The 21,906-nt window shown below is 37.3% G+C and overlaps 1 protein-coding gene across 2 annotated transcripts in view; it reads left to right on the top strand.

The window, feature by feature from the left end:
• Nucleotides 1–710: 710 nt before the first annotated feature.
• Nucleotides 711–21,906, top strand: part of LOC103040909 (nebulin-related anchoring protein) — a 23,052-nt gene continuing 1,856 nt past the window's right edge. The window contains exons 1-42 of one of the 2 annotated variants that reach the window (XM_049464583.1): nucleotides 711–959; nucleotides 1,302–1,396; nucleotides 1,618–1,705; nucleotides 3,797–3,901; nucleotides 4,002–4,106; nucleotides 4,212–4,316; nucleotides 5,303–5,410; nucleotides 5,534–5,638; nucleotides 5,755–5,862; nucleotides 5,952–6,059; nucleotides 6,710–6,817; nucleotides 7,386–7,493; nucleotides 8,475–8,579; nucleotides 9,333–9,440; nucleotides 9,654–9,767; nucleotides 10,067–10,165; nucleotides 10,276–10,380; nucleotides 10,497–10,604; nucleotides 10,749–10,856; nucleotides 11,849–12,046; nucleotides 12,141–12,245; nucleotides 12,349–12,447; nucleotides 12,936–13,040; nucleotides 13,141–13,248; nucleotides 13,919–14,230; nucleotides 14,333–14,437; nucleotides 15,842–15,940; nucleotides 16,725–16,829; nucleotides 16,985–17,092; nucleotides 17,177–17,290; nucleotides 17,386–17,583; nucleotides 17,710–17,814; nucleotides 17,912–18,010; nucleotides 18,136–18,240; nucleotides 18,614–18,721; nucleotides 18,983–19,294; nucleotides 19,896–20,000; nucleotides 20,134–20,232; nucleotides 20,332–20,436; nucleotides 20,527–20,634; nucleotides 21,284–21,595; nucleotides 21,718–21,870. In XM_049464583.1, the coding sequence (XP_049320540.1) occupies nucleotides 888–959; nucleotides 1,302–1,396; nucleotides 1,618–1,705; nucleotides 3,797–3,901; nucleotides 4,002–4,106; nucleotides 4,212–4,316; nucleotides 5,303–5,410; nucleotides 5,534–5,638; nucleotides 5,755–5,862; nucleotides 5,952–6,059; nucleotides 6,710–6,817; nucleotides 7,386–7,493; nucleotides 8,475–8,579; nucleotides 9,333–9,440; nucleotides 9,654–9,767; nucleotides 10,067–10,165; nucleotides 10,276–10,380; nucleotides 10,497–10,604; nucleotides 10,749–10,856; nucleotides 11,849–12,046; nucleotides 12,141–12,245; nucleotides 12,349–12,447; nucleotides 12,936–13,040; nucleotides 13,141–13,248; nucleotides 13,919–14,230; nucleotides 14,333–14,437; nucleotides 15,842–15,940; nucleotides 16,725–16,829; nucleotides 16,985–17,092; nucleotides 17,177–17,290; nucleotides 17,386–17,583; nucleotides 17,710–17,814; nucleotides 17,912–18,010; nucleotides 18,136–18,240; nucleotides 18,614–18,721; nucleotides 18,983–19,294; nucleotides 19,896–20,000; nucleotides 20,134–20,232; nucleotides 20,332–20,436; nucleotides 20,527–20,634; nucleotides 21,284–21,595; nucleotides 21,718–21,870 (5,229 nt within the window). In that variant the 5' untranslated portion in view covers nucleotides 711–887. Of the gene's footprint in view, nucleotides 960–1,301; nucleotides 1,397–1,617; nucleotides 1,706–3,796; nucleotides 3,902–4,001; nucleotides 4,107–4,211; nucleotides 4,317–5,302; nucleotides 5,411–5,533; nucleotides 5,639–5,754; nucleotides 5,863–5,951; nucleotides 6,060–6,709; nucleotides 6,818–7,385; nucleotides 7,503–8,474; nucleotides 8,580–9,332; nucleotides 9,441–9,653; nucleotides 9,768–10,066; nucleotides 10,166–10,275; nucleotides 10,381–10,496; nucleotides 10,605–10,748; nucleotides 10,857–11,848; nucleotides 12,047–12,140; nucleotides 12,246–12,348; nucleotides 12,448–12,935; nucleotides 13,041–13,140; nucleotides 13,249–13,918; nucleotides 14,231–14,332; nucleotides 14,438–15,841; nucleotides 15,941–16,724; nucleotides 16,830–16,984; nucleotides 17,093–17,176; nucleotides 17,291–17,385; nucleotides 17,584–17,709; nucleotides 17,815–17,911; nucleotides 18,011–18,135; nucleotides 18,241–18,613; nucleotides 18,722–18,982; nucleotides 19,295–19,895; nucleotides 20,001–20,133; nucleotides 20,233–20,331; nucleotides 20,437–20,526; nucleotides 20,635–21,283; nucleotides 21,596–21,717; nucleotides 21,871–21,906 lie in introns of both variants that reach the window. The other variant, XM_007259249.3, reaches the window with a different exon arrangement.

Here is a 21,906-nt window from a genome sequence, read left to right as displayed (position 1 = left end):
GCAATATAGGGTTTGATTCACTGGTTTGCAAGCACATAACACTACAACAATTACAACATTTTTTACACCGCACACTTTCCAAATGTAAAAGTGTTTCAAACATTCACTGTTTGAGCCATTGGAATTTAAGTTCAGAGTACTAAACTATTTGAATAGCGGAATTGGCTTAATGTGTATCCTTATTATTGTGAATAAATGGGTAAAATTATGTTGTGTTGTGAAGAAAACCAAATATCGGCTTATATATCGGCCATTGCCCACTTGTGATCTCTAAATATTGGCAAGGGTTGTTCACTAAAATAAAATACCAATATCATTTTGCATCCCTACTTGTGAGTGGTAAATTAATTGTATAAATTTCTCTTTTCTTTCTCTTTTTCTTTCTCTTTGCTTTTGGACGGACTAAAAACGGCAACGATGACAGAGCATGGTCAAAGAAAGCATATAGGTAATGCCGCTATTACACATACACCTAGCAAGCACTAGGTCATTCCTCTATTTTTGTGTACATCTGGGGCATGTGGAGGCCGCTGTGACTAAGCTGCCCAAAAGATAACAATAAATTTAGTATTCAGTTACATACATCCAGTAGCATCTCGACCCCCTCTTAACTAACAGACAGCTGGGCAGGCTTTCAGCTGACTGACAGCAGCTAATAAGGGGTGGGACCTTGCATCCAGGTCATGTAATAGACAGAGCTGGCCTGTGAAAGACCAGAGCTAAGTTTAACACAGGTCAGAGAGTGAGACACAAGTGGGAACAGGGGACTAACTGGGACGCTTTGCCTTCCTGTTCTGTGGACTGTCCAAAGCTACTGATTTTTTAGAGAATTGGTATGCCGAGTTGGTTTTCTCTGTAGTGACGGATCCAGTGGGGAAAAACTAAACATGAATATTCAAAACTGTGCCAGGTGTGGGTTTGTGGTGTACCCAGCTGAGAAGATCAATCTCATTAGTCAGGTAAGATTGAGTGCATGTAACAATTGAGTATGCATATATTGTAATCCAAAGACATGATTAAAATAAAAACGTTTTTATTTAAGATTAAGTAAGTAAGTAAGTACATTGTAGTTAGTTAGACTGCTGTGCTTGTGTTTTATATGTGATGATGCTGGTTTAGACAAGCTAAAGATTTAGTTTGCTTAAGAAGAGTAAAAAAAAAACAGTATATATTATGGCCATACTAAATTTTTAACCATGTCTCTGTAAAATATTAAGTTATAATATCAAAACTTACTTCTAAAACATAGCTACATTGTTGGTGGTGATGCTTTCTCTGTCTGTATTCTCTCACATAAACAGAACTGGCACAAAGCATGCTTCCACTGTGAGGTCTGTAAGATGGTTCTAACTGCCAATAATTTTGTAAGCCATCAGAAGAGACCGTATTGTCAAGTGTGAGTACATGATGCCTATTCATTGCATTTTATGGAAAACTCTGTACTGGTAAATAGAAGCATTGGTTTTGCTGTTTCTCGGTTTTTACAAAGATGGGTCTGTCCCATCACTGTAAACAGTACAACCATGCTTTCTTTACTAGACACTGCCTCTAAACTACTGACCCCTTAAGTTTCTATAAGCTTTGCTTATAATCTGTGAATCTGTGGGTATTTCACAGACATAATCCACGGAACAACACCTTCACCAGCGTCTATGAAACTCCGGTCAACATCAATGCTAAGAAGCAGGCAGAGGCTGTCAGTGAGGTGAGCTTGTGATTATTTCACTGATGCTCCTGGCTGTGTTTTTCTTCTTACTGTGTCCTTTTTTTACACACATATGGTGTTCATATTGAAATAAAAAGGTAATTGTGCGTTTCATTACATCATGATTTATTCAGAGATGTATTCTAAACTGAATATATAATTAATAGATTAAAGAGTATAAAATGTAATAATCTAGCTGTTGATGATAGTAAGTCTTTTATATATTTATTTAATGTATATGGAATATGTTTTTATTATTGTAAAAAAAATCAGATCTTAAAAAAAGGAACTTGCTCTGAACTTTAGTGTTAGTATATTTTATTTCAAGTAATATTGGACCATTTCTGTTGGCCTAAATGTTTACCCATATCAAGGTTTGGTGTTTTTAAAGGTTCAAAAGAAAATGAATGTAAGATAATCAGTTATGAAGTTTGATATGACAGTAATAATATTTTATGGTGGTCTTAATCCTATATGATGCAGCAATAAATATTATTATTAGAAGAGTATAAGTAGTGTTTTATAGACTGTCTATATAATAGAATGAATGCACAAAAAATAATAATAAATGAAAGTTTGAAACATTCTTTTTTTATTTAAGGTAATTTATCTGTAAGCTTCTTCTTTATGAGAGGGTTGTAAAGCTGTTTTTAGGAGAACTCTGTAGCCCTCTGTGACTCTAGATGTTTGGAATGGGGTTTGAGTCTCTGAGCTATTTCTGTAGTGTGACAGAGACACGACACCCCTCTTGCTCTGCTTTATGCGCTTGGTGGTTAAATTTATGCTTTTGCTTCCTCGCTCACTCTTCTATATCTCTCTCTCTATCTCCCTCTCTCTCCCTCTTTCTGTCATGTTGGGAGAGCCACCTGCTCCTGTCTGTCAGTGTGCTTAAAAGTCTACATGCTCTCTGGGCTCTGCAGAGCTCCTGAACGTAGCCTATTAAAACTCCATCGTGCACATCTTTCCCCCACTTCCTGGAAAGACTTGTATGAACACAGATCATTTTCCAACTTGAAAAGATAGCACTGGCCACATGCTCTAAGTCGGCATTACTTTGTATATCTATCTTTATATGATAACTAGAATTTACTTCCCCAGTCAAGCCAGATTGGTGCTTTAGGGATATGTAATAATAGAGGTTGGCAAGTTTTAATCACTGCCACATTAGGATTATGTTGAGCCTTTAAAAATTAAGGTTCAGAAATGAAAATGAACTTTTACTTTAGTATGTGCTATGAATAATTCAGTAGTCGTGGCAACAGTATGTAATTACAGTATGTAGTTGTATGTAGTGAAAAAATAACTATAAACTCACATAAAAGCCATTTAAACTATATATTATGTATGTCTTAATATTCTGTATACTCCTCATGTCCTAAGGATCAGAATGACCCAAACACTGTTTATTTACCCAGGTGATGTTCAGCTATCATGATATAAACAAAGGCCATGTTTCTCATCAGAAATAGGTTTTGTTTAGACTTACTATCTAGGCATTTTTGTTTGCACAATAAATTGTTGCAATAAACTAAATTATTGTCATTTTAAGATTATACACCACTTGTATAGGCTAATGATAATATAATTATTTTTAATTATTAAAAACAAGCAATCCGAGATTGGAATTGAAATATAAACATTTAAAAATATCCTTAACAAATAAAAAGTAACTAAAGTAAAACAGTTTTTTTGGCTGTCTTTGCTAAAAAAAAACACAATTTGCAAGATCAAGGTCAACAAGAATGATGGCGGTCAGGTCCATCTATTTTTTGATAAATCATACATTTGATAACATAATTATCATGATTATCAAAGAAAATGTAGCACCAAAATGGTAACTTTACAAGAGTAGGCTAAAATGTTATTAAATTATCTTTTAGTTTAATGAAAATAGATTTTATTCCAAGTACTTTCAAACATTCCCGGTGGTCCACATCTCACAGAAGGTTTACACAATGTAAAGAACAGTTGCTCTGCTTAAAACAAGTAGAAATGTAGTACAGATACGTGTTTTAGATGGTACCAATGCAGGCCAACTCAATGTTTTGTGTCCTGAGCTGTGTTGAGTGTTAACACTGTGGTTCTTTTCAGATTAAATACAGAGAAGAGGGTGAGCGTTTCATGTCCACGTTCCACTATGACATGAGATCAAAGGAACTTGAGCAGGCCCGCAAGGCCAGCCAAATGACCAACCAGGTAAAATATCAGTTCACTTCTTTTCAGATCAGCTCTTCTAATGTTAAATCCAGGACTTCTGAATTGAAGGATCTCATCCATGCGCTGAAATGTCCCCCAGGCTTACCAGTCTTCAGGGTTTTCAGAGCAGCAGACATGGTACTCAGGCAGTGTAACCAGTCAGGAGATAGTTCGCATGAGTCAAGCACAGAAGACCATCAGCGATGTAAGTGATCTCACTCGAAGCTGTGTGTGAATACTGAAGTCAATGTGATGTCTGCAGTCCGTGGGAGACCAGTAAACTCATGCACCTCTGCTTACTGTGTCTTAGGTGGAGTACAAACGGGGCCATGATGAACGAGTTACACAGTTCACCTCTGTGACTGACACACCTGGAATCCTGCACGCTAAGAGTGGCACCTCACTGGCTAGTGATGTATAAACACTTTCTTCCACACTCCCACAACACTTAACATACAATTAATTTTATTAAAAATAAACATTTACATATATAATCAAAAGTACTGATTGCATACACTGACTAGCCAAAAGTCATGGGATGTCAGTATGTAAATTGATCATGAATGCTTTGTGAATGCCCACAGCTGTAAGGTTTTACACATTGGTTAATGGCCAAAGTTTAAGCAAGGCCTGATATGGGTGGCAGATGGATGGAATATTTAATTTCAAAAGTTGTGTGATCCAAAGTGTCAAATATGTACAGGGAATACATGCAGAAGGCATTATAGACATACTACTCACAGTGGACAGGTCAGTGGATAATGATCGTGACCAGAAGCATCTTGTTACAATTGCTGTGCAAACAGACAAGTGATTCTGGCAAAAATCACATCCACATTTAATTCAGAAAGACCCACACACATATCACAGAGGTCAGTGCAGCATTTTTTAGCTTCCATGGGACTAGGCAAAAATCATTGGGCACAATGTTACTTTCCGTCCTGTGACATGTGGCATGTCAGTGTACACTGTGGTTGTACTATGTTGTTAATGAGCTTACCTCTTTTGCATTTTGCACCTATAATGTTTTAGGAATTTGCATATGTCCATTAACAGATAAATAATGTGTGGTGACCTAGATTATATTACCCGTTTTAAAAGTACCATTTCCACAAGATTGAATAAAAAGTATTACACTTATGTTACTGTTAATTCTCTATAATTTTAGATTCTAATTATTCTAACATTCTATATTCTAAATTATATTATCTATTTACTAAACCCTCACTTCAGATTTCATATTTCAGTTTGTTTTGGTCATTATTGAGTATAGAAAATTACTACACAAGGGTTAATCATGATAAATATACTCTTAATAAAAGTGCAGTTTTAAGGTATATTGCATGACTCGAGAGCTTGTACTCACACATATTACCTAAACAATCTGCTTTGAATTAACAGGTGAAGTACACAGAGGTTTATGAGCAGTCCAAAGGAAAAGGCAGCTTCCCTGCTATGCTAACTCCTGGATATGAAGTGGCCAAGAAAGCAAATACTCTTGCTAGCAATGTAAGCAACCCCACATAGTGTGCATCCAGTGTGGAGCTTTGTGCTTTGCTTCTATAGTAAATTTCTGAACAACAGAGTTAGCAGTTGTAGAAGTTTCTGGATGTAAGTGCTATATTATTTCAGGTGGAGTATAAGAAGGGGCATGAGGAGAGAGTGTCAAAGTACACCACTGTGACAGATTCCCCTGAAGTGCTCCTGGCTAAAAGCCAAGGGAGGATTGCAAGCGACGTAAGCTCAATCTTACTTTGCTCAATGCTTCTCACATTCATTCATCTTACCTCAACTTTTACACCGACTGTTAATGAAATGAAATCTATCTACAAATTTTTACACTTGGTCAACAGTTTGTCTACACTGAAGATTATGAACAGCAGCGAGGTAAAGGAAGCTTCCCTGCCCACGTCACTCCTGGATACCAAACAGTCAAGAAAGCAAATGAAATGGCCAGCAAAGTAAGTTCATATAATGCATTGAATGTAATGCATGATATTCACACTGATAAGTCTCAAAATGCACAAAGTTGACTATCTATATTGTGTAGGTGAAGTACCAGCAGAAGTATGAGCAGGAGATGAAGGGTAAAGCGAGTACAGATGCTGGAGCTGCTGAGTTTGCGCTTGCCAAAGAAAATGCTGAGAAATTCAGCCAGGTAATCTGCTTTATTGTGCCAAATTGATCAATAGTGCTGTATAGTACTATTGCTTTTTACAACTTGTATTTAAACAGTAAGATAACAAGATATAAACAATATATAACAATATATAAAACATGAAATGTGGTGAATTTAACAGAAGTAATGCCTGCAAACAGCCATGCTTCTTCCCACAATACAAAGCACCAAAACAGTATAAACCTATTTTTTTCTGAAATAGTTATTTATTCATATATTTGATAATTTACTTAAAATACATACAGTATTTCATACCTTTTGAATATGATGTTCATAGTGCACTCATCATAAACTGTGTTTGTGGACAGCCCATAATATTACCGTAATTAATTCAGCTGCTTTAATTTGCAACCAGAGCTGACATAGCTGATCTATTCCCTGTGGGGAAGTACTGCAAACTGCCATAGAATATCACACTCTGGAGCCAATAAGCATAACCCTATTGGCACCATGCTTTCATTGATCTGTTGATCAGTGAAATTGTGTCCTCTGGAATGATGGAGCTCAATTTAGTACTTTTGGACAAATTGATGATATAGTGGTGATAGTGTAGTGTGTGTATCATTAATGGTATCTTCTGTAAGTTTTGTACATCCTTATTAAGTGTGTTTATCGGTCTGTCCTCTCAGCATGCCTATACTGAGGAATATGAGCAGCAGAGAGGCAAAGGAAGCTTTCCTGCTATGATCACTCCTGGATACCAGATAGCCAAGAAAGCCAATGACATTGCCAGCGATGTGAGTACATACTTTTAGTATGTGGCATGCCAAAAGTCATAATCATTAAGTTTCTGATAGAAATCACATCCACTCAATTCAACGCAATTCAACACATTCAAATCCCACAGGTCAACCAGGCAGATGTTGGGGAAAGTAATGAGAAACAATACTAGTCCCATGACAACTGGTATATAATAAGTTTTTAATGCAGACATAAGAATTTTAATGACTATTCTCAATAGGAATTATCATCTTAAGCATTCTTTCTCTATAAGAAAATATATTTATGTAATTCATAGGCCTACTGGGCCATATCCATTAAAAACACACTCTTCTCTCAATGCTGCCTTTTCTGGGTGGGATCTCTGCTCCTGGTTTTGGGAATCAATCTTCCTGTCATGACTCTCAGCCAGGAATCCAGTGTTGTCACTCCAAAAGCTCCCAACAGACAGATATAGTCTTACCCCCGGAGTGTGTATGTGAGCATTCGAGTGTTTGTTCCCACCAGAAGAATGCAGTCCGACGTGAACATTGTTGTTCCTGAACAGCACTAACCTTGTTCCCTCTATCCATTTTTATCCTGTAGCTGAAATATAAGAAGGACCTGAACAAGATGAAGGGCTCCTCTGCCTATCACAGCCTGACAACTGATGACAACCTGACTCTGAAGAACGCCTGCAAGATCAATAAGCTTGTCAGCGAGGTGAGCTTCTGAGTGTTTTAATTAACGCTTTACTCAGAACAAAACTGCACCAGAATTATACCAAACATGGCAAGAAGATTTAAAGGTGGTGTGCCATTAAAAAATATATATAGTTAATAAAACAGACAGTTGTAAGCCATTGTACATGTGTAAAATACTTTGATAATGATGATAATACTAATTAAACTATACAGCACTTTCCACAGACAGTATGCATCTCGAAGTGCTACACACTAAAATAAAAAACAATGAATTCATCTAATTAAAAAAATAAAACAGCAGATATAAGAATAACATTATGTTATAATATAAGTGATATAAAGCTTTCTTAAAATGACAGTAATATTGTTAATCATAGTTATTTCTATTTCTAAGACTATATCGGCCAACCAAAAATAGTTACCATGACAGGTCTACTTATAGCTTATAGCCTACAGCGCTTAATGTTTGTCATATCCTCATACGTCACAGGCCATCGACTTTGCCTGTCATTCTCTCACAAGCATTAGCACTAAAACCAGACCTTCAGATAATACTGTGGATGACAGAAATGATTAAAAAAAGCCATCAGCCGTGAGCTCTGTCAGACACAAAGGCTCCAGGCCTGCGTTGTGTTCATCTTTCACATGACTCTCCTGCTGAGCTCAGCTTCACTCACAGGGAACGCAAAGCATGGAGACAGACAACACAAATGGCCCATAAACACGATGTCACTGTCCAGAGATGGCAACCTAGACACTGGATGAAATGCCTCTGTTGATACTTGATGATTCCTCACCACTGTCTGAGTCAGATTTATCTTTAGGGGTTAAAGGGCGTGGAGGTTTTTGTGTGAGGAGTGTGAAGGTCACTGTTCAGGAATTACAGAGTACTGCTGTGTCACTTGTGTGAAATGTGTGAAGGTATGGTATTAGCTTATGATTGTAAGTGCTATAAGTATGCTATTTTCACCTCTTAATCTGTTTCTTTCAGGTTGAATACAAGAAGGACCTTGAGAACACAAAAGGACACAGCATCAACTACTGCGAAACACCCCAGTTTAAAAATGTGTCCAAGATCGCCCAGTTCACCAGTGATGTGAGTATGTCATCTGTGATGGGACTGCTTAGACAGTGAGAGCATTTTCTATATTTAAAGGAGATGTTACTATGCAGGGCTCATGCTGTTTCACCACTGGCTTTCACTGTCATACATTCCTAAAGTAGTAATGATCTAGAGTAGGTAGAATACCTCTACACTAATATCACTATCACAATGTCCTGTCATGTAGATATAAAATATTATTTATTAAATCAGATATTTAATATGTCCAAATGTTTGTGGACACATCTTCTAATGAACGGATTCAGCTACTTTAAATTACATCCATTGCTGCCAAAGACAAGCCCCTGTAGAGAAGTTATGCCAATAGAATAGGACCACCTGAGGCAGGCAAACATAAAGCTACTGGAACAATGACTAATGGCTTGTGTAGGCTAGAGGGGTACAAATTGTGATCTTTGGAATTATCCAATCATTCTGTACTTCAAAAGATAATGAAGTGGGGTAGTGATCATCCAACATCCTGACCTTACTAACTCTCCTGTTACTGAATTCAATCAAATCCACACACCAATGCTTCAAAATCCAGTAGAAAGCCTTCCCTGCACAGTTGAAAAAAGCAGGAGAAGTATTGAAAAACAATTTATGAGCAGGAGTCCCAATACTTTTGTCATTATAGTGTGTTTTTACTGTGTAAAAAAACTAAATCTTCACATTCCTAAATTAAAAGTGTTTTTTCTATGGCATATGGCATAACAATAATGCTCAAATGATTGTGTTTGACTGCAGAATAAATATAAGGAGAAGTATACCAGTCACATGAAGGGTCATTATGAGGGGACTGGAGTGGACAAGAAAACTGCACATGCCATGAAAGTCAGAAAGCTGGCCAGTAACGTAAGATTTCATTACTGTTATTCTACTGCTATTCCTACTTTGTGGTGTGCTGCTCACATACTGTTATAAACAAATGCGCATGTCCTACAAGTGCAACAAGTTAAAGCACAGATTTTACAGTTTTTTCTCTTGCATTACACTATTTCTTGTGAAAAAATATTTGCGTTATGTTAAAATACAGAATGTTTATTTCAGATCATTTTTTTATTTTAGATTGCATATAAGTCAGACTATGAGCAGGAAAAGACAGAGCAGGGGGAGTACAACTACCCAGCTGACATCACCCCATCTTACCAGACCCAGAAGAAACTGGAGCCTCTGAAAGATGTGAGTTTACTTAATGTGTAAAAACATGTGACGTTTCTTCAGTTAAGTAATTGACTGAGTGACCTGAGAAACAAGCATTTAGTGCATGGCTTATGTTTGGACAGTGCAACCATGATGAGCAAAACTCTTTCCCATTGGCTACTGGCACCATCTATATGCAGTTTATTTATAACATATTTGAGAGATGCCATTACAAGTTAACTTATTAGGGTAAACAGTGTGGGTCAAGGATACCGACATGGCTTTGCTGATTCATACAGATAACACTTTAACTACTTAATTCATTCTTTATTGTACAGAAAAATTACAGACAGCACATTGACAAGCTGAAGTACAGCCAGGTGACAGACACTCCAGATATCATTCAAGCTCGAATCAATGCTCAGCAACTGAGCAATGTAAGTACTGAATTCTTTTCATGTAGTAAAGTCTGTTACATTTATGTAATATATATTATATTAAATAACATAAAAAGCATATTCACTTTATGTACTGTGATGTGATGCAGGTGAACTACAAAGCCGATTATGAGAAAACTAAGACCCAGTACACCATAGCTCAAGACACGCCTCAGCTCCAGAAGGCCAAAGCCAATGCTGAGCTTATCAGTGATGTAAGTTCATAACATAACATAAACATACATGTTTAATATGTTTAGTATGTAGTGTGTTTTTTTTTTCGATGTATTTATTGCGTGTTTGACTCTCTCCATGATCACGATCTCCACAGATTAAGTATAAAGAGGAATGGGAGAAAAATAAGTCTAAAGTACATGATGTTGGTGCGGACACACTGACCTTAAAAGCTGCCAAAGCCTCTAGAGATCTGGCCAGCGATGTAAGCAAATAATTACATTATTCACAACATAAATTCTTCTGCTTTAATGTGTAGCTTTACTCCCAGACTGATTAAAATAATTGTGTACTAGCAGGTAAAGATAATATCAAATAAGTATCACATGATTGTGGGTTAATCTTGCAGATCAAATATAAGGAATTGTTTGTAAAGAACAAGGACAAAGCAGTGGGTGTGAATGTGAGTGACTCCAAAACCCTCCATTGTCTCCAAGTGGGGAAGCTGAACAGTGAGGTAAATATTCATAATACATTCCTTATACAACCACTCATAACTCATAATTTGTTTTAGTTTAACACACATTGGACATGTCAGCTGCCCTTTATGTTCATCTATGAAATACAGCTCTGGAAAAAAATAAGAGATGACTTAAAAATGATGAGTTTCTTTGATTTTACTAAATTGAAAACCTCTGGAATATAATCAAGAGGAAGATGGATGATCACAAGCCATCAAACCAAGCTGAACTGCTTGAATTTTTGCACCAGGAGTAAAGGCATAAAGTTATCCAAAAGCAGTGTGTAAGACTGGTGGAGGAGAACATGCCAAGATGCATGAAAACTGTGATTAAGGGTTACTTTACCAAATATTGATTTCTGAACTATTAAAACTTTATGAATATGAACTTGTTTTCTATGCACTATTTAAGGTCAGAAAGCTCTGCATCTTTTTTGTTATTTCAGCCATTTCTCATTTTCTGCAAATAAATGCTCTGAATTACAATATTTTTGTTTGGAATTTGGGAGAAATGTTGTAGTTTATAGAATAAAACAATGATGTTCATTTTACTCAGACATAAACCTAAAAATAGCAAAATCAGAGAAACTGATTCAGAGACTGAAGTGATCTCTTAATTTTTTTTACAGAGCTTTACATGTATATATTCGAAAATACAGATCTGAAAAGCTCATAGAAAATTAGATGGAGAGAGAAAATCCTATAGCGTAAACAGTATAGCACACAATCAACATTAAGTTAGCAGCTAAGAAAATGATGCTTGCTCTTACAGCCTACAACATAGATGCCAGGTAGTTAATAATATAAATAATGAGCTACAAGTTTACCTAAGGTAGCCTGGGTAATCACTACACACTGAAGGTGAGTCTCAGAAACTGGGGGGCACACCCAGTATGCAAAAAGATCCAACAGAAGGCAATAGCCAAATTGTGGGTTTATACCATATGATTAAATAAAATTAATTGCTTAATTCTCTCACATTTCCATAGATTGCCTATAAGAAGAATTCAAAGGAGACTCAGGCTAAGTATAACCTGACGAAAGACATGGTGAATCTAAGCCATGCGAAGAAGGCCCAGGCCCTGGCCAGTGATCTGGACTACAGGAAGAAGCTCCACGAGTACACCATCCTGCCTGATGACATCAAAGTTCAGCAGGCTAAGAAGGCCTACAACCTCCAGAGTGATGTAAGACTGGGAAACGATACACAAAAGATAAAAAAAACTGTTTTGTCACTATAATGCAGTACACAGTATAATGACTGGTGTTTGACCCTAACAGAACCAGTACCGATCTGACCTGGTCTGGATGAAGGGAGTGGGCTGGGAGGCTGAAGGCTGCCTGGATGTTGAACAGGCCAAGAAGGCTGGAGAGCTTCTGAGCGATGTGAGTTGTGTGCATACTGTATGTGTGGAGGGTTGTGTGTTTTAGAATGATTATTTAAGTATTTGTCTTTGACTGAAATCTCTACAACTTTGACAATTTGCAGAAAAAGTATCGGCAGAAGGTGGACAGTGTAAAATTCACCCAGGTGGCCGACACCCCATCCATACAACATGCCAAGAAGAGCCAGGAACTACAGAGTGATGTTAGATGCTGTTTCTTTAAATCTATTTTTTAGTTAATCACATTTTGTATGATACATTTTTTAAAGACATTTTTATGAATCCTGCATTTGTACTGAATTACATGGCATATATATATATTACTTTATAGTGAATGTAAGCTTGTATGACAACTCATAAGTATTTATAGCATCATTATAAAGTTAATGTATCATATTGCCTTATATTAGTATGTAAAATGTTCTTATGAACAGATATTATAAGACGTGTTATTTGTTATGTTGTTGTTATTACAGATGAGCACAGATACAGAGCTATTTTACAAGTTTATGACAATAATTATAAGGTATTAGTTATGCTATATAATGTATTATAAATGCATTTAGAATGCATTATGGATACAGGATTCATAGAAAGTGTTCCAATATTTATTTTTCTGAAATAATCAAGTCACAACAGTATCACCTATTAAGTATTAAGCGTCTGATTGGTCTTTTCTCTTTTTTCTCAGCTGACATACAAGGCAGGTACAGAGCAGATCATTCATCAGTACACTGTGAGCAAAGACGAGCCTCTCTACAAGCAGGCCAAAGCTAACGCGGAGCTTCTCAGCAATGTATGGATTCCTTTTTTAAATTATTTGCTAATTTGTGCATAAAATAATCGACTGCTGGCTTCAAGAGTTTTTAGCTAATTACGTGTTCTATGTTTTTCAGAAATCATATAAGAGTAACTGGGAAGCCCAGAGGGAGAAGGGCTTTGAGCTGAGTATGGATGCACTGTCTATCCTCACTGCCAAAGCTAAGAGGGATCTTGCCAGTGATGTGAGTAATCAAAATTTCAACTTTCCCATTAATATACACTCAATGTATAATAATGAACTCAGTAATAGAAATGGAAATGCAAAATTATTTAGACACATATGTAAATAATGTCAATTGGGGTCTGATTAGACCCCCCCGGTCTAATAAAAAGGCTCTTAGAGGCTGATTTTGGGTAGTGTCTTGGTGAGAGGTCATTGACTGCTAGAAAGGCCTCTATGATATAACCAAAGACATGAGAGGGTGTTTATCATTGGACTAAAGAAGCAGAATGGCCCTTTCAACAAATTGTCTTCAATATAGGCCATCTGTCATCCAGCCACCATCACCTTTGTTGCCATTGGTGTCATACATAAGAAACATAGACTCCTACAGACTGGAACTGTATCATCTTTAGCAACAAATCCAAATTCTGTTTGGGATTTAACAATGGTCAATTTGACTATGAAGGCTTGTGTTGAGAGCTTCAATCCTGCCTTTTCTGTGGAGTGACACATTGAAATGACTGCTGGTGTGATGATCTGGGAGCCATTGCATTCTACAGTCAGTCACCCCAGCCTCTAATATTGCAATCACCAAGATATATCATCATTACGTTTGTATATAAAAATACACATTCTATTCTAACTTCCAAAATTTTCTCCACTAACATTCATTTTTTATTGGTCTGCAGGTGAAGTATAAGCAGCAGTATGAGATGACAAAGGGGAAGATGATAGGGGTGAAGAATGTAACAGATGATTCTCACTTGGCCCACTCAGCTCTGGCCACTAAGCTCCAGAGTGATCGCAACTATAAGAAAGAGTACGAGGATACTAAGACCAAGCACAGTGCCTCGCTTGATATGATGACCATCAGCCATGCTAAAAAGGCCCAAGACCTGGCCACAGAGACCAACTACAGAACCATCCTGCACGAGTACACCACCCTGCCCAGTGATATGAAGGTGGCATGGGCCAAGAAAGCCTACGGCCAACAAAGTGATGTAAGAGACAAGCACCTTTATAACAAAGACGTATTGTGGCATGCTTGATATGCATATTTACTATGTTTGTACAAGGAAACTAAGAATCTGTTTCTCCCTCAGAAAAAGTACCGCTCAGATCTGAACTGGATGAAAGGTGTGGGCTGGGAGACCACTGGATCTCTCGATGTGAAGCAGGCTAGGAAAGCTAGTGATCTCGCCAGTGAGGTACGGATTTAGCGCCAATATATTTCAACTGAATACTATCATGTTCACTGTAGTGAACTATAACATACTATACTAATTTGGAACAGAACTTTATTTAATCTACCTAGTGAAAAACACTCTCCTAAAGATAAAGTTCCTTCAATTTTTTCTTTTGAGTAATGTCATATAGGAACCAGTTTTGGGTCCACAGAGGACCAGGTTTGTAATAGAGCTGTGTGAGTGTGAATACTGTTTTTAAGGTCTATAGTAGCATCACTTGATGTAAAGGTTCTTTATCAATCACACTAGCACATCCCTAGCACATTACAAACATTCCTCTTAATGCCAGGTTTATTTTACAAGTGTTTTAGAGTTGAGGCTGTGAGAACACTACCGCATTTAGAGTTACATTAGAGATTAAACAGAGACGTAGATTTTAGAGGAAGATATTAGTTGGGGGCATCAGCAATCACTTGGGAGTGAAGGTGTGTAGTGTGTCAACCAAAACATTTTTTTTTATTGCCATCACTCCAAGAGTTATTTGGTGCACTGTGATTTTTTATGAGTGTTAAATGTATGATTAAATTCAGAAAATAGTTGATTTTAAGATATTTTTTATTTATATTATTGGTTTATACTTACTTATAGTACATTACAGCTCTATGAGCTGCTGAATCAAATAAATGTAAGGTTTGATTTAACTTTAAAACAGAAATATGTTTAAAAAAAATGTAAAGCACAGATTTTTCGTGGCTAAATAAATAAAACTATTCAATTAAATCCCATGACATGACAGTGGGAAACAACCCAACTAGATTTGACTGGCAGGTTTATGATGAAGACTATATTTTAGGAAAGTCATGTTATGAACTCAGGGGTACTCAGGTCACCAGGGACTGGCCACAAATTAATTTCCTACTCAGCAAATTACAAAAAAATCGGTACAACCTTCAGCCTCTGTTTATTAAGATCATGTCATTATGAAAAAACTCAAATCTTTCATAATATACTTTAAAATACACTGAACGTGATAATTGAAAACAAAACCTTTATAATTAATTTAATTTTAGCAGTAGTTCATACTGCTGCATTTGATATTAGCACCCTTCCTAACTGCAGCTTTGACTTTCATCAGTCATCATGCTTTACTCAAAAATAAAACCTCTTTTAATAGAACTATTAAAATAGAAGGGTACATGCCTGGGTTAATATTTCTATGGAACACATTTCCACAGTGTGGAATGTTAAGAGTACACAATAGCACATAACTAGTAGTCTATATTTATTGCTTTTAATATATATGGTGTAATAATGCGTATGTCCTGTGCAATATCTATGCCTGAGCCGTTCCTATGAGTCTAAATAACTCCACATTCTGAACAGACAGCAGTAATAAACTGACACTGTAACTCCTGTGTGTTCCAGAAAAAGTACCGCCAGCATGTTAGTGCTCTGAAGTTCACCAGCGTGGAGGACACGCCAGAGATGGTGCAGGCCAAACTCAGCAATAAGCTGGCACTAGACGTAAGCAAATTCTACAACTAAGTTAAGCAAATCAACCAAAATGTAGGATACATTTAAGTTTCACTGCATTATGTACTTGTTTCTCATGAGTTCTATTTGTGATATTTGTATGGGTTTATATGCAAAAAACAATCATAAAATGACCTAATGACTCTCTATTATTAAGAACAGGCTGTTTTTCTTTTAGAAAAATGATATACTGTATGCAAATGATTTATGTTATCAATAGCTTGGTGTTGAATTTTGCATCATTTAAAAGTAACTCTTCATAATTTAAAAATAAATTCAATGTAATATAAATGGGTGGAGATAAAATACTGTATGATGTATATGTGGTATAGGACTCTGAGAGCAGATAGACATAATCCTAATGGCAGAGGAGGGATAGAGCTGATGATGGTAATCCATCCAGTACTTTTGGTATGAGTTAAAGTGATGAGGGTTGAAGTGATGAGGGTGCTGAATGTCTAACATACTAGTCTCACCAATGCTCTTAGTGTTGCTGAATGCAATCCAGCCTTTACAGTGATGCAGCAATAACTTTTGATTTTAGAAGAGACAATAGCAAGCATATGTCCTAATACTTTTGTCCGAATGGTGTCTGTAAATGATATTATAAGCACAATGATTTTAAAAATGGATGTTTAATGCAGCTTAATTTCATTAGATAAACTGTATGAACTGAACAGTGCATAGTATTTTAACTTTGAAAACATGCTAATATTAGTTTTTGGCCAAAGCATTTAAACGGACAGAGCTCATTTGATATCTTGTAATCATGCAGAGGCTGTACAGAGAGAAAGGAGAGACTGAGAAGCACAAGTACACAATGACAGGAGATCTGCCAGAGCACGTGCAGGCCAAGATGAACGCTATGAACATCAGTGAGGTGAGTTCATTATATTATTATTATTATTATAGCACATTACTTTCCCAAAGAGTTATAAAACAACTGATATGGTTACAGTAGGCACCTGTATATTAAACCTGTATCCAGTTCATTAATTTATAGTGTTTAATGTGTTACACCAATTTCTCTTACAGTCACGATACAAAGAGTCATGGATGAAGCTCAGAGATGGGGGCTACAAGCTGCGCTTGGATGCTATTCCATTCCAGGCTGCCAAATCCTCAGGGGAGGTGCTCAGTGATGTAAGTGAAGTGGCCTTATTTATTTGGACTGCTTCTCTGTGAATAATTGAGAAGTAACTGACCTTTGCAATGGTTCACCTTTAGCAAAAGTACAAAGAGGAGTTTCTGAAGATGAAGGGTAAGATGATCGGGCTGAAAGCACTCCAGGATGACATCAACATCGCCCACTCTGTGCATGCCAGCCATCTACAGAGTGATGTGAGTATACTGATGGATAGAACTGTAAGGCTGGTGATTGCTTCAAACTAGACACGAACAAAGTAAAAGCATCTAACCACTCATTCTCTCTCCAGATCAAATATAAGAAGGATTCTACTAAGGTGCACTCTCAGTTCCACCTACCGATGGACATGCTGGAAGTAGCCCATGCTAAGAAGGCCCAGGCTCTGGTCAGCGATCAGGACTATAGAATGACCCTACACAACTACACTACACTGCCTGATGACCTAAATGTGCAGGCTGCTAAGAGAGCTTATTCTCTGCAGAGCGAGGTAAACTTTACTCTATCTAAGCCTTGTAAAATTCTATTCTAAAAGCATCATAATCTTCTATGCTATTAAAAAACTGTGTTTGCAGTTTTCTCAGTGATGCTTTGTGGTTATATGTGTGTGTAACAGAAAGCCTACCGTTCTGATCTGAATTACCTGCGTGGTGCGGCCTGGATCGCCACCGGCGCCTTACAAATCGAAGGCTCCAAACATGCAACACAGCTGATCAGCGATGTACGCCATACTGCACTGGCCTCACATTCAAATATAACCAAATTATAATTATAATCTATAATCTAACTGTTATTCTTTTCCCATCTTTATTCTACAGAAAAAGTATAGACAGCAGCCGTACACATTTAAGCACACATCAGTTACGGACTCTCCTGACATAGTTCACGCCAAGCTCAGCAACAAGCTCACCAACGAGGTATGTGAACGTAAGCCTTTAAGACTGATTTTGTGACTGTTTCTGTTCTGTGTGGACCAGCTGAAACCGCTTTAGGAATTGTGAGACATTTATTGTATGTGTTTATTGTAATTTGTTGCCCACAGCGTCTATACAAAGAAAAGGGTGAGAACTTCAGGCATAACTACACAATCACAGCTGAGCGACCAGAAATCACCCAGGCCAAGATCAACGCTGCTAATTACAGTGATGTAAGTCATTCAGACCAAATTCAGTAATGTTCAGTATCAAAATTATATTAAAAAGTAAAGAAATACATATACATCTTCCCCATATTGTCCAGCTCAAGTTTCAATATATTTAGTTAATCCCAATCTGTAGCTTGGTGCTTCATCTGTAGCTTCATTGTGGAGCCTAACTTGACTGTGACCTAGGCCTTGGTCCACAGCTAACCAATTTAATCAATTAAAAGCTTATAAAAAGAGCTAAAAACCCAACTGTTGAGGTTTTGTAATATATCTATTTTTACTATGCTCTAAATCTGGATCCCACTGTTTTGTCTTTTTGTTGACACATTATATAAGTTTTGGAATATTAACCATTAACTGTTCTTTCTTGTTGTAGACCAAGTACAAAGAGTCATGGCACACGCTGAGAGCACAAGGCTATAAACTGACCATGCAAGACATCCCCTTCCAAGCAGCCAAAGCATCTACCGACATTGCCAGTGATGTAAGAAAACCCACGCTAATTTTACACCTTCTGTAAACATCTACAGACATAGACAGCAATGTTAACCATTCTGTAATCTAATCACAGCCTGATTTGACCATCCAATATGATCCGCTAGACTAATATATGCATGAAAGCTTCAAAATGACACTTTTATTTGTATTAGTGATGTAAAGTATATAAATATACATGTAAGATAGATAATGTGAAAACTCTTTTAATGTTTATCACTTTATTGCACTTTTATTGCATCTCTCACAGTACCAGTACAAGCACAACCACGTCCTGGAAAAAGGCAAGCACATCGGAGCACGGAGCATCATGGATGACTCTCACCTCCTGCACTGCATGCAGACGGCACATCTGCAGAGTGATAAGAATTACCGTAAAGATGCTATTGCCACCAGCGGCCAGTTTCACCTGGGAATGGACCTGGTTAACCTGGTCCACGCTAAGAAAGCCCAGTCTCTGGCCAGTGATCAGGACTACAAGACCCGCCTGCATTCCTACACTGTCCTGCCTGATGACATAAAGGTGCAGTGGGCCAAGAAGGCCTATGAGCTGCAGAGTCAGGTACGTTTAATGAAAAAGAGTGAGAGTAAGAAAAGTGCTGCATTGAAAAAAAAGTTTAATTTAAATATGCCTCAATATGTCTCTCATCAAATCTCATCATATGTTTTTCATCAAAAAACTCTCATTTCTACAATGATAACTGGTCTAACTGGCTAATTTTTACATAATTTGATTCCATTTTAGAGCATTGCTATTGGCTTGTTTATCTTTAAATTTTGACTCAACATAAAGTACAAATGCCAGGTTTAAACTATGATAAAGTGCAAAACAGACATAGACCTGAACAAAAAAAATTAATAAAAATAGAAAAAATTTGAATACAAACCATAAACACAAAAAGAGTTCTACTTGTGTTACTTTTTGTGAATTTTAAAACTAATTTAATTATACATGTGAGGATCCAACTTCAATACTCAGCATTTGATCCAAGACCTTCTTCAGTGAATAAAGTGACTTAGACTGTGCTCTACCAAAAAGCTGAGCAGAATGTTAATGGGTTAAAAATAATAATACAAGCTGTGTTGTATAAAATTTTCAATAATGGAATAATCAATATTTTTTTACTCAACGGTAAGCCGATTAACTTTTATTTTATGTTCAGAATGCGTACAAGTCTGATTTGAACTTCATGAAGGGAGTGGCATGGGATTCAGTAGGAGCTCCTCAGCTGGAGTCTGCAAAGAAAGCAGGAGAGCTCATCAGCGATGTAAGTTCATGCTTACAGAGTCAGCACCACAAACAGAGGATAATCTGAAAAAAATGAACATTATACCATTATAATGAAATGAAAATGAACATTAACTCTTAATGCAAGATCCTCTCTTACTTTGTTCTTGCAGAAGAAGTATCGTCAGCTTCCTGACAGGCTGAAGTTTACCCAGGTTGCAGACTCACCTGATATCATTCATGCTAAGAACAGCTACATGCAGTGTAGTGAGGTACACAAAAGATTAAAACACTGATGTGTAGAGCCAGCAGAAAATGCAGTGTATATGTATGAGAATATAATTCTAACCATGCTACTCTATATATTTCAGAGGCTGTATAAGTCTGGAGATTCTGACTCCATGCATAAGTACACCTTACATGCTGATCACCCCGACTTTATCAGAGCAAAGATGAACGCTCAGCAGATCAGTGATGTATGATATTACATGTGTTTAACATAATCAACATAATCAACACAGTTCAACATGCTAATCAGCTCATTCTCTGTCTCTTTTACTCTACAGAAAGTCTACAAGGCATCAGGAGATCAGGTGAAGACTGCAGGATATGACTTGAGGCTAGATGCCATTCCCTTCCAGACAGCCAAGGCCTCTAGAGAAATCGCAAGTGATGTGAGTCTTAAAAGTTCCTTATTATACTTATTCACAAATAAATAAACCACCAAGAAACAACAATGCTCGATTGCTAAAAAAAAAAAAAAAGCAGACTATAGGAGTGTTCAAATGTGGGAAAAGCATTCCTGGAAATACCTTGCTGTTTGTGGCTGAGCATTATCTTGCTGAGAAATGCCAATTGGAGAGACAAAACATGTGGCCACTGAGCTGTGACCTTCCCACATATGACTAATAGGGGAAATCAATGATCACATGCAATGGCTCCCTAGATCATCACACCAGAAGCTGGGCAGGATTAAAGTTCTCACCACAAGACCTCCATACTCAAGCATGATCGTTGTCTAATACCAAATAGAACTTGGATTTGTTGCTATAGACAAATGAACTAATGCATTCCTCTTAAAGTCTTTAAAAATAGGCAAATTACCTTTAGGTGTGAAGCATGTCAAGCAGTCAGTGATTTCTCACCAAGAGGTACACTACTCAAACGTAGTCTATGAAAGCATTTTAAAGGGGAAGCTCTTGTGGAAAGACTGGGGTCATTAAGATATCTAATTTATGGGTGTGTTATATTTTTTGTCAATGACTGTATCTGGAAAGTTAGACTGACCTGATGTCTGATGTTCTATTTTTTTCATTCCTCCAGTTCCGCTATAAGGAAGCCTTTGTGAAGCAGAAGGGTCAGCAGGTGGGTCTGCTCAGTGTAGAGGACGACCCCAAGATGAGGCACTCGCTGGCAGTAGGCAAACTGCAGAGCAACAACGAGTACAAGAAGCAGTTCCAGGAGACCCGCTCCCAGTATAAGATCCACGCAGACCAGCCTGAATTCCTGCAAGCAAGGAAGAGCCAGGCTCAGGCCAGTGACCTCAGCTACCGCCAACGCCTCCACAACTACACATGTGACACAGAACAGCTCAACTTTAAACACGCCAAAGAGGCCTACAAGCTGCAGAGTGATGTGAGTGGGACTTTTGTGATATTTATAAAGAATACATACCAATATTGTAATGATAATAATGTCCCTCCTCTCATCATGAAATATTTCTAACATTGATTTTGATGTTAAACATCTGTTTGCAGGTGAAATATAAGTCAGACCTGAACTGGATAAAGGGAGTTGGCTGGACTCCTCCGGGCTCTCATAAGGTAGAGATGGCTCGGAGGGCAGCAGAACTTGGCCTGGCTGATGGAGCGGACACTGATGAAGCTATTGCGAAGTACCAGCAACTAATGGTAAGACTAAAACTAGAACAGATTAGAAAACAATCA

Source organism: Astyanax mexicanus, chromosome 15 (assembly GCF_023375975.1).
Source record: "Astyanax mexicanus isolate ESR-SI-001 chromosome 15, AstMex3_surface, whole genome shotgun sequence".
NCBI lineage: Eukaryota > Metazoa > Chordata > Actinopteri > Characiformes > Acestrorhamphidae > Astyanax > Astyanax mexicanus.
This window is presented reverse-complemented; position numbering and strand designations above follow the sequence as displayed.